The sequence below is a fragment of the Engraulis encrasicolus genome, chromosome 24 (genome assembly GCF_034702125.1).
Source record: "Engraulis encrasicolus isolate BLACKSEA-1 chromosome 24, IST_EnEncr_1.0, whole genome shotgun sequence".
Classification (NCBI taxonomy): domain Eukaryota; kingdom Metazoa; phylum Chordata; class Actinopteri; order Clupeiformes; family Engraulidae; genus Engraulis; species Engraulis encrasicolus.
The window spans coordinates 660,001-672,500 of record NC_085880.1 but is presented as its reverse complement, the minus strand read 5'-3'; the positions used below and the strand labels follow the sequence as shown (position 1 = coordinate 672,500).

General features: G+C 43.8%; 1 protein-coding gene across 1 annotated transcript in view; it reads left to right on the top strand.

Annotated features, from left to right (window-relative positions):
- LOC134441635 (protocadherin-15-like) overlaps nt 1-12,500 on the top strand; it is a 247,469-nt gene that overhangs the window by 146,350 nt on the left and 88,619 nt on the right. The window contains exons 23-24 of the mRNA XM_063192026.1: nt 5,122-5,262; nt 6,081-6,193. Of these exons, the coding sequence (XP_063048096.1) occupies nt 5,122-5,262; nt 6,081-6,193 (254 nt within the window). The remainder of the gene's footprint in view (nt 1-5,121; nt 5,263-6,080; nt 6,194-12,500) is intronic.

The window sequence follows — 12,500 nt, the reverse complement described above, 5'->3', positions numbered from 1 at the left end:
TCATGCATTAGTTATGTGCCTTATTCCCTGTGCACTGTTCCTCGAGCAGAGAGCCCTGGAGTGAGCCCACTATGTGTCAAGCTCACTCACCTGGACGGGTCTGAGCTGACACAGCGGTGCGCAGCGGTGAGGTGAAGTGAGGTAAGCTAATGTGCAGGAGGATGACTATGGAGATTTTGGGTGAGAACTGTAGGTCCAAGACAGCCTAGAAATTGACAAGTACGTTAGGGGGCAGCAGCCAGTTTGGGGAAGGCTAAGTGCAGTGATGACGTGGGCTCTAAATTAACACCCTCAGTTTGGCTTTTAGAAAATGTACTAGCCACTTTGACTGTTTGTGCGAGCAAGGGGCATTGTCAGGTGATATGTGTTGGAGGAACGCAATTCTCTTGCAGGAACGTACGGCATACTGTATGTAGTATGTCCTTCAGAGAAGCTGGGGCCATTACTTTTTTAGGCAAAGGTCAGGGGCGGTTTTAGGAAATCTGAGGCCCTGGGCAAGAAACAATTTTGAGGCCCCCTTTAAATGATTAATTAATAATCGATGATGTATGCAGGCAGTGGCGTAACAACGGAACCCATAAGCAAGATTATCTAGGTGGGCCCCACATTCAATCAATATTTATATGGCACATTATCATACACAACTGTCATTCAGTGTGAGAAAGAGAAGAGAGAAAAATATATTGCTATAGATAGTAGATAACTATCACCAAAGGCAGATGAAAACAAAGCTGTTTTTGATTTCTTTTGAAATCATACTGTTGGGGCAGGTCTTATTTGGACATCTAGCTGGCCCCAGCAGGCAGCATATGACTATGCCATTTCACTTGATTTGACCCTAGACACTACCAGAGAAGACCTAAGGCATCTAAGGATGATATTGCTCAAGCACATCCACAATAGCCTATATTTAGGGCCCAAGGCATTTAGTGACTTTAAGACTATCAGGACTACTTTAAACTAAATTCTCAAAACAAAACAAAAAAACCCTCACTGGTAGCCAGTGAAATGACCAAATACTGGAGTGTTGTGATCTCTTTTGCTATTTAGAATTCTAGCAGCAACATGTGGATAAGTTGCACCTGCCTGAGTGACTTTTACAATAGCCAACTCTGCATGTAATAAAAGCAGAGATTAATTTCTCCTTAAGGTGACAAATGATTTAGTTATGCTGTTGATGTGAGCATTCAGCCTGCAACACGTGAGAAATAGCCAGGATAGACCCACACTCGTTCCATAAATGGGAAAAGAAGATAGAATGAGACAATTCGCGGTAGAGGGTTGATTACAAAAGAAAACTAAAAAAAAAAAAATGGTGATGCGCCCCTTCAACTAAAACATAGCCCATAGCTCAACACACCGATGAAAACACAGTCACGAGTCGACAGACACACCACGGTGCACCTTAACGCACACTGCACTCTTGAGCCAGTGAACACCCAATACAGAGGGAACGGTGACTGAAGTAGACACTATTGTGTTTCAGAAACCGAAATTAGGCAACAAACGAGAAACAACAGGTTCCTTGCGCCAACTGCGCGTGCACACATCTGTTGAATAGTTAACAAGTCCCCTCTCTAGTTCTTCTAACTAATAACTATATCGCTCACAACTCTGAAGTGAACCAGCTTGCTTCGTGACGTGATATAACAGCTAGACTACAATAGCAAAACGTCCGTCATGCTAACCAGAAATAAATGCAGCGAACCGACATTAGAGCTATCAACTTTTGACTATAGTTACACCGAATGACAACAATGCGTGAAGTATCATGTCATGATACGGTATCAAAATTGTGCTGCGGCGGACATCATGATTGAAAGGAATAAACCCCTACCGTGCCTTCTTTGTAGCTTCTGTACAACATATCTTCTGAATATCCATTATGTTCATGCTAGCACTGGCGATTGAAGGGACTTGGTCATTTTACAATTCTGTCTCTGAAGTAGAGGAGCGCGGAGCACAAAGTAACGCAGGGCAATTTGTAACACGGACTTTTTATCAAGATGCACAAATCATGTTCTGCCTACATCCATAAACAAGGTCAAGAAGGCATGCTACAACATAGGCAAACGACTGAGTTTTCACTGACAACCATGACTTAATGTGGCTTATTATCATGAAAGGACAAGCTCCCACGCGTCAGGGCCGAATCAGCTCTCTAGGGCAGGCTGACATTAGAAATAACGGTAGAACATTGCCGATGCAACTGGCGCTCTCTCCAAACAGCCAGACAGGCTACTACCGGTAGGCTATAATGTATCCCACAATGCAAGGCCGCAATGTACAAAAATAAATTAAAGAAAATTCACATAAATATCGTTGTTTTATGGTCTTCATTTATATTTGAAACATTTATTTGTATAATTCTACCACCCATGTGACCTACAGGTGCTAAAAGTAGGCCTAGCCTACTATTAATTTTCTTGTGACATAATGTTGTGTTCAAATTTAAGTCCCACCGTCGTGCTGAAGTGTGGCACTGGCTATATATTTGACATGCCAATTTCAATTCTCTTTTGATGTGAAGGGAAGGCGCGATAGCCTCAAATCTGCATAGAGCAGTGGATTGCTAGTCGCGCAGAAACCGTCACTCTGAGCTGGGGGGCCCCATGCTGTAATAAAGAGCCCCGAGAGCTTGAATGCTCATTTCAAGTGGACTTGATGTGGGGGACGATGGGGCCCCTGAAAGTCCGGGGCCCCGGGCAATTGCCCGACCTTGCCCAACGGTAGAACCGCCCCTGGGCAAAGGTCAGGGCCTTGTACTTGATCAGGGCAGCAACCAGTGGCCAGTGGCCAATACATGATCTATGTATGTCTGCTGTTGCCCAGTCTTGCACTTTATATGTCTGTAAGGGTATTGTATAGGTACTCCAGGTGTAATGCATGTGTACTGTCTTTGTCTAATTGTCTATGTCCACACCTAAAGTCTATGTCTATGTCTATGTCTGCATGGGAAAGTAATTTCAATTCTTTGTATGACCAGTGCATGTAAAGAAATTGACAATAAAACCGACTTGTTTATTTGTTGGATCCCCATTAGCTGTGGCAATGCCAGCTATTCAAAACGGCAAAACAGCTATTCTTCCTGGGGTCCTTTTCTTCAATAAGTAACTTGACTTGACCCTTTTGGGTTGAGTCAATACCAAGCACGCCGCGTTCTGGTTCATCTGCAATGGTTTTATTGCACAAGGAGGTAGACCTGAAATAAAAATGTCTGCACACTTAAAAGTGTGCACACATTTTTCTTTCAATTTTACACAGTTTTTGTTTATGTTTGGCACCTTTTAATCGAGAGTGCGGTGTGATCCGGTTAAACACAAGGAGGTAGACCTGCCAGGAGGGAGTTGTGATAGTTCAGGTGGGAGAGGACCATGGACTGAACCAGTAGTTGTTCTGCGTGTTGGGTCAGGTAGGGTCTGATGTTGCATAGCACAAATCAACAGACCTGGGAGACTGATGCAATATGGTTGCAGAATGACAGAGGGCCATCGATCAGGACGGCAAGGTTTTTGGCGACTTTGTTTTGGGCCCATATGCACGCGCACACACACACACACACACACACACACACACACACACACACACACACACACACACACACACACACACACACACACACACACACACACACACACACACACACACATTCGCTGAATGTCCTCACTCAGGGTCGAAACCCTCTCATACTCTCTCAAGGTATTGCATGCTGCAACATATTTTGCTATCCTCGAATGTTGTCCATCGTCTAAGACGTAGGACAGTTTTTTATTGTCATTAGTCATACAGCAACCAGAGATCCGTTGCTCCCTTGGCAACCATGAATTTTTGTATCTCCTTTTCTCTATAGCAAGATTGTGGCCACTTAGCCTGTGCTTGGTAAGAATCTGTGTCTGCCCTGTATCTCTGACTGTATAGAGATATTCAACCAATTCATAGTTTCTGTTTAGTTTTAAATAGTTTAGGTTTTTTTTGGTTGTTCCAGATACGTATTCACGCGAGGGTGTGTGACTTTGTGTATGCATCATTACTACTGTGGTTGGAGTCCATTTTATGACATGCAAGCACATATTGTTCTACAAGAGCTGGTGAGGCCCCCTCGCCAAGTGGAATCAACATTTTTTTGTCCACTTCTGGGTGACATTCAGCATATATTTTTTAATTTAGGAAAGGTCTTCCTCAGGTCCTCATTGTTTGTAGTGGACCTCTGAATCAACCCTCTCTGCTTGACAGTGACCCCATATCCTTTCGTCTTTGAATAGCCATGTTCTCTCTCTCTCTCTCTCTCTCTCTCTCTCTCTCTCTCTCTCTCTCTCTCTCTCTCTCTCTCTCTCTCTCTCTCTCTCTCTCTCTCTCTCTCTTAATTTCTCTACTACTCTCCCTCACTCTCAGTCTTACAGTAATTCCATCTTTCTCTATTTCATTTTCTCTCCACCTTTCTCTCTCTCTTTGTATTTCACTGTGCCACCCTCCCTTTCTGTTGTATGTTTTCATATCAGGGTGAAATGAAAGCTGTAGGCAGGCCTTTCGGGGAAATCATGCAATTACATTTAAGCGCAGCTTATTTTGAAATTAGATAGCTGTTTTAAAAAAAGCTGCTTTCATCTTGAACAAGAACAAGCATCAGAAGGAGAACAATGAAAGTGCCTTTTTAGTTATATTTTACTTTCGGTGTGTGTGTGTGTGTGTGTGTGTGTGTGTGTGTGTGTGTGTGTGGTGTGTGTGCATGCGTGTGCATGTGTTACAAACCAATGTCATGTGTGTGTGCGTGTGTGTGCCCATGTGTGTGCGTGTGTGTTTGTGTGTGTGTGTGTGTGTACGTGCATGCGTGCGTGCGTGCGTGCGTGTGTGTGTATATGTGTGCGTGTGTGTGCATGCAATATGTGTGCGTGTGTGTGCATGCATGCGTGCGTGCATGCGTGCTTGTGTGTGTGTGTTTGTGTGTGTGCGCATGTGTGTGTGTTTGTGTTTTTAAACCTACCACTCTCTAAATCCTGGACGAAAAAATGTTAGTGGAGGGCAGTACTTCCCCACGGCCTTTAGTCCACATCACAAGAAGGCAGCTCATTTCATGCTCTCAGAGAAGTCAGGCTGAAGTCATTGCTTTTATTCCTCCTCTAGGGCACCCCAGCCAGCAGAGTGCGCTACAGAGTGGACGAGGAGCTGTCTCCCTACAGCGGCAGCATCTTTGATGTAGAGGAGGAGACAGGAAGGATTATCACCAAAGTCAACCTCAACGAGGAGCCCAGCACTACTTTTAAAGTAAGGCCACATTTCGTTCTGTGCCCACCGTCACTCGTTTATCTGTATTTTTTTTTTTATTTCTGCCTGTTTTTAACTCTTTCTGTTCCATTCATTCATTCATTCATTCATTCATTCATTCATTCATTCATTCATTCATTCGTTCATAATACATTCATTCATTCATTCGTTCATTCATTCATTTTTTCTCTGTCATTCATTCTTCCTTTCATAATTTATCTCATTCTTTCTTTCTTTCTTTCTTTCTTTCTTTCTTTCTTTCTTTCTTTCTTTCTTTCTATCTTTCTTTCTTTCTACCATCTCCGTTCATTGCTGTGTTTGTTACATGTTTTGTTGTTGTTGTTGTTTTCTTCTTCTTCTTCTTCTTCTTCTTCTTCTTCTTCTTCTTCTTCTTCTTCTTCTTCTTCTTCTTCTTCTTCTTCTTCTTCTTCTTCTTCTTCTTCTTCTTCTTCTGTGATGGTTTGAACATGCGAGATAAAAGGAGGGACAAAGTAAAGTCGTTCATCACCGAGTCACCACCTTAAACAAGCCAAACGACCCAGCGAGGGAAAACAAAGTCATCTAAAAAAAGATGAACTTTAATCAAAGGAACTTAGCTCTGTAAATCAGGCTACGTCCTCATAGGACATCCCTATTTGCCTCTCTGTCGCTTCATATCTGTATCAGTTAAATTAGGGTATCCTCTCTCTCTCTCTCTCTCTCTCTCTCTCTCTCTCTCTCTCTCTCTCTCTCTCGTTCCCCTTCTCCCTTGACACACAAACACCGCTCACAGTTGTCCTCTCTCCGCTGTCTTTGTCCTCTGTCTATCTGTGGTGTAGCTGTATATCATCGCCTATGACGACGGAGAGCCGGTGAAGATGAACACCACCCTGGTGGAGATCACGGTGCTGCAGCCCTCGCGCATCCCCATCTTCACCCAGGAGGAGTACAAGTAGGTGGCCCTGTCTTAACACTACCCTGACCCAGCTGTAACCCAGCGCTGACCCAGCTGTAACACAGCGCTGACCCAGCCCTGACCCAGCCCTAACCCAGCCTATACCCCTGATCCAATCCCAGTTCAAACCCCTATTGGTCCACTCCTGCTCCTCGTGGTCATTTATCATCCATTTGGCCAGAGTACAGCTGTGGTGCAGAGTGGGGGGGTGGTTCAGAAATTACAGCAAATGTCTTTGTTCCAGCTAATTCCCACCATGGAACTGATGTGCTACTTACAGGAATCAGTGGTGCTCAGCACCGCTAGAAGGAATACTTGGCAGTTTTTTTTTCCATTGCTGCAGAGCTATTAGAATCTGTGGGTAGATAGCAGAGCACTTGGGATGCCTAGTCTAGTTTATTAGTGATTTGAAGGTGACTGCCAAAACCTTTTATGACAAAGGGTTGCATCAATTTCCAGTTAGATTGTATGGTTGTATGCCTGTGGTGCATAGTTTGTTCATTTTAGCAGATATGTATATGCACACCATGCATGCCAGCCTTGTGATTTTAGGGTCATGATTCTTTACTTTATCGCATGTGACCTGGGGATAAGCACTGCAGTGCTTAGACTTCCATAACTATGTCACCTCTTTGGAAATGTCCAGTTGTTGTGTCTTTGTCATTTAGTCAGAGCAAGTTTCAAAATAACTTTTAACCCATTGTGTCCTGGATACAAATATACGCTGCATTCAGGATTTTGAGATTTGAGCTGTTTTATTAGATATGTGGGTATGTTAGAGCTGAATGAACACATTATAATGCAAGAGGAGGGTCTTGGCTTTTAAATGTAACTCGTTTCGTGTTTGTATGTGCTTCGGAGGCTGAGATATTTCGGATTTAATAGGCAGAGGGCACCCTTTCCCAAAAAGGGACAAAATGGGTTAACTATTTAACTGTGTCTTTTAAAATATTGAACGGAATGATGTTTGGTCTGCACTAATACAGCATATGTATGTACCATTGTGTTGCTTTTTTTCCTATGACAGGAATAGCACATTGGCATTTACATAGAGCAGCGGTATGCAATATCCACCAGGCTCTACTGTGTTTGCCCATCCCTATAGAATGTGTAGGTGCCGTGTCGGGGGTTCACATAGCCTACAGTGGGCTAAGTTATGATTTATCAGCCTTATGAGTCTTGAAGGGTGGTGAACTTCTGCAGTAGTTTCAAGTTGTTTTCAGCGGTGTGTTGAGCAGTGTACTGTGTTTTTCAACTGGGGCGTAAGGTTTGGATGATGATGATGATGATGGTGATGATGATGATGATGATGATGATGATGATGATGATGATGATGATGATGATGAGGATGATTCACTCTTGCACACCTCTTCTGATGACAGATTCACACTTGCACACCTCTTCTCCCACACAAAGTCTCTCATTTGGTGTTGTGATTCAGCACTCTACTCGATTAAAAGAGGAGAAAGCTTTGGGTTTGCTCATACTGTACTGTACTGTATACTGTAGCTCTGACTATGCTTATATGCATGTGTGTTTAAAGGTGTGTGTGTGTGTGTGTGTGTGTGTGTGTGTGTGTGTGTGTGTGTGTGTGTGTGTGTGTGTGTGTGTGTGTGTGTGTGTGTGTGTGTGTGTGTGTGTGTGTGTGTGTGTGTGTGTGTGTGTGTGTGTGTGTGTGTGTGTGTGTGGATGCGTATGTGCCAACAGGCAGAAGTGAAAGATTGGAGGGTCTGTGATTGTGCGCGTTTGCATGTTTTCATGCATCTTTGTGTATACATGTGTGTATTCGTGTGCATGCATGTGTGTGTGTGTGTGTGTGGATGCATGGCGAGTACTTGTGTGTATGTGTGTAAGGTTGTGTCCATGATTCTGTAGGGTACTGCCGGAGATGATGAATGCTATACAGATAAAGCAATGCTGCACTTTTTAAGGCCTAAATTTGAATACTACCATTTGTGTGCTTGCTGATCCCGAGTACTTAAGACGCTCGCTTAATAAAGCAGTATTTTTAGAACAGGAACAACAACAAATATCCATTAGGCAAGTCTGTTGGGGCAAGCATAAAAATGTAGTCATAAAAGTTCTGCAATCAGCTGTTTCCTGTAAACACATCTGGAAATGCAGTGAAAAATGACAAAACAACCCCCTATGTACCCCACTTCCCAATAACACGCACGCACGCACGGACGCACACACACACACACACACACACACACACACACACACACACACACACACACACACACACACACACACACACACACACACACACACACACACACACACACACACACACACAAACACACACAGTGGATTTCTAACACACACGCACACGCACATAAACACACGCACACTGACTCTCTTTCTCTCTCTCTCTCTCTCTCTCTCTCTCTCTCTCTCTCTCTCTCTCTCTCTCTCTCTCTCTCTCTCTGTCTCTCTCTCTCTGTGTATCTGCCTTGAGTTTTAATGTGACGACGTAGTGATATAGAGTACAGTGGGCTGCAGTGGGAGGTACTGTAAAGTAAAGATGGATAATTTTGATGACGAGACGAACAAGCTGTATATTGTTAAGCAGTATGACACGGGTGGGAGTGAGGTTGTGGGATATGCTCATGGGTGTCATTCTGCCGCAGGCACGAAGCCACAGTTGTTTTTTGGATACCTCTCATCTGTATTCTATGCTCCACAAAGCACATCGCAAAATTATCTTGAAGCTGTTATCTGATATCTGTGATGTGAATCGAAATCACATATGATGGCTGACCTATGTGCCAGCTATTGTTTTAAGCAGATGGTGAGAGCTATGGCAACAGGCTTTGTTGGTGGGACTTCGGCTGCCTTTGGCAAAGTGATTGACAGATGTGAATAGTCATTCATAGCACTCTATGTGGGGGGATACCCTCACTCCTAGAGTTAAGCCTTGAATATGTCTTGTCCATTGTTGCCAGAAGTGTCTGATCAAATCCCCCCAAAGGGTTCTCAAAAAAACGCCAAAATGTGCTAGATTCCGCCCAATTTCAACAAATTGCATTGACTTCTATGGGCACAAAACTGCAGAAAAAAAACGCCAAAGGATCAATTTTTCCCGTTTTTACCCGCAGACAGCCATCCCAAGTAGCCCAATTGGGCGGGTAACCTCCCAATCTGGCAACACTGGTCTTGTCCAGTCAGAAACTGTTAAATAATTCAAATCTAATTCAGATCTAACTGCTGTATAATATACTGTATACAGGATCCTGGCAACGGGTTCTGTGACTAGACAGCCAATGCTGGATAATAAATGCAGTATGAAGGAAGGAGTGCTCTCGAGGTGTTGGGATTCAGCTGCGGGGCTTCCCAGTGGCCTGGAGGAGCAAGAGGCCAGCCCACCGTGGACCACTGCGGCACCGGGGTCTTCCTCTCGACTCCTCTCAGCTGGTCTGGCCACATGAAATATTCAAGGCACTTGACTTGACTAAGGCGGCAGGGGGATAGGAGTGGACAGGGGGGCGGCATAGTGGTGCGCAGTGGTTCTGTATGTGTGTGTGTGTGTGTCTGTGTGTGTGTGTCTGTGTGTGTGTGTGTGTGTGTGTGTGTGTGTGTGTGTGTGTGTGTGTGTGTGTGTGTGTGAGTGTGAGTGAGTGAGTGAGTGAGTGAGTGAGTGAGTGAGCGTACTGTAAGTGTGTGTGTATACGAGCGTGTGTGTGTGCTCGTGCTTGTGTGTGCATGCGTGCATGCTTGTGAGCGTGTCTGCGCGCATGCCCTCAGTCAGTGTGTGTGTGTGTGTGTGTAAACTCACAATGATGAACCTCTGTCCTGCTTGGGGGCTGTGATGTTTGCTATATTGATGGAAAAGTAAACTTCTCAAAGGTCTCCCGGTAGCCTGGGAGACCATGATTAGCCATCCTTCACCACACGCCCCCGCACATGAACACTCCCAGGAGCTGGCAACTCTGCTCTCCACTCTTCTTGACGACTGGGAAAGCTGTAGACTTCTCCACACTAACTGTACAGTAGTGGTGTCAAAAATGATCGATTCTGCGATGCAACCCAATGCGGGGCATGGACGATCCAGAATCGATCCGGCAAGTTCCAGAATCGATCCGGCAATTTTTTAAAGTTTCAATTACTTCCATGGATATTTCGGGAGCAAATGAATGTTAAATGAAATAAAAGCACTTCAAAACATTGCAAGACTGATACAGACTGATACAGAAAACAGCCAATAAATTGTTGCTCAGTATCTGACTACTTGTATTGCCTCATCATGACTGATTAAACATTTGCTTTGCTTTCAGTAGAAATGTAATGCATTACAATGCATTGTAGAATTGAATCGGATCGGATCGAATCGCATAGAATCGAATCGAATCGAATCGAATCGCTACCTCCCGAATCGTGATCGAATCGGATCGTGAGGGCAGTGCCAATCCACACCACTACTGTACAGTACTGTAGGCTACTTTCAAACCAAAATCACACTAGAGTGACCACACTCCCAGTGTCGGAAGTACTTATTTCTAAAGAGAGTACTAGAGTGTATAAAAATGTAGAAGTCACTAGCAACAAAGCTAATACGGCAAGTAGAGTGAAACAAATAGGCTAAACATCGGTTCCTATAGCAATAAACTATAATGCAGTTCCGCGATGATCAATGAAAATGTAAACATTTTCCAGCGTCTCAAATCGATAAGCCGAAGCAGCTTTTTTTTTTTTTTTTTAATGTTTTATGACTTAAAGTGTGATAGGATATCAAAGATGGCAGCAGGACAGTAGCGTGAGAGAGTCATGGAAGGATTGTTGAATGACCTCGGGTCGCAAACAAACCCATGGCGTAACCAGAGATTCTTTAAGTGTATAGAGATATGCCAATGTAATAGGTTGCTATGGGCACCTAACATGACCAGGTTCCCGTCTGCCTAAAGGGACGTGTCATAATACTCCTAGCATTGAATAGAACAGTCCTTAGGTCTGCCTAGGTCTGCCTAAAGGGGGATTTCCACCCCCCCCCCTTGCAATAATAGAACCCGGAAACAATGGGCCAATGGAACCTCTCTCTCTCTACTCTCTGGTGTAACTGTACAGTGCCTTGGCCATTTGAACCATGGCCAAGGCCCTAATAATGCCTTTATTTGTTTAGCTAAAACAAACATTCCAGTGTCAGTCACATCATGAGTGTGTGAATAAAACGTAGTCAACCCTCTATGTTAATATCATATACCTGTCAACCCTCCCGTTTTTCACGACTTGTTACCCACTGTCTTCCCGTTTTGATATTTCCCCTAAAAGCAAAAACACATTAGCAAAAAAAGAGTGTCTGTCCAGAAATTCACCATCACGGCCCTGCCAATTAGCCTGATAAGCCAGACGCTCTCGACTTTTTCACACTCAGCTACGATGGAATAAGTAGAGGATCTGGCTTGTCAGGCTACCTGCCAGTAGCTTTTAGGCTAGATACCACCAGGAATTCATGTTACTTAAGAAAATGCAAGCTATCACCCTCGAGCTCAGGAGGCGTCTGTGTCCACTCCTTGCCTCGCAGGAACATACAGTTCATGATACAAACAACGCTGTTCATATGGTGCACACAAGCCGCTAAACAGCGAACTGTGAGAATTCGCTGAGAACCTCACCACAGCCTGCCCCAGCATGAAGCTTTGCATCAGCCCCAGACAAAGATTGCTTGAGATTGAGGCAGTTACTTGCAATTCAATTTCAGAGAGAAAACAACAAAGAGAAACTGATATTTCTTTCCTTTTAAGCTATACACGCTCCTTTAAAAACATGGGCTGTGGAGGGATTTTGGACGGGACTGGCCGCACACACAGACTTTTGTCAGCATGAAAGGCAGTGTATAACTCACCGCACTGTTGAGTTTCAGAGTGCATTTGACCTAATGAACATTTCCCGTTTTATGGGGGTAATCTGGGAATTGTCCTTTTTGATTTGAAGCTCAAAGTTGACAGGTATGGTTGACATCAAAGCTCATTTGGCCACCAGTCTGATTTGCATGTGTAGTCACTTCTGGTGTGAATGTTCTCTACATAATTACTTTACATTTGGCCGACACTTTTATCCAAAGCTATTTAAAATCAAGGACATAATCATTTCATTCAAGACTTGCAGATACAAAGTGCACAGGAAACATACATGCCAAGTAGGGTTATTTAAGTACATGTAAAGGTGCACTGTGTAATATTTTTAGTTGTTTATTTCCAGAATTCATGCTACCCATTCACTAATACTAATACTTACCACCACCATTAAATTCGAATTCCATTTTGACTGGAAAAATTACACTTTTCATACCTGAAAAGGGGGATCT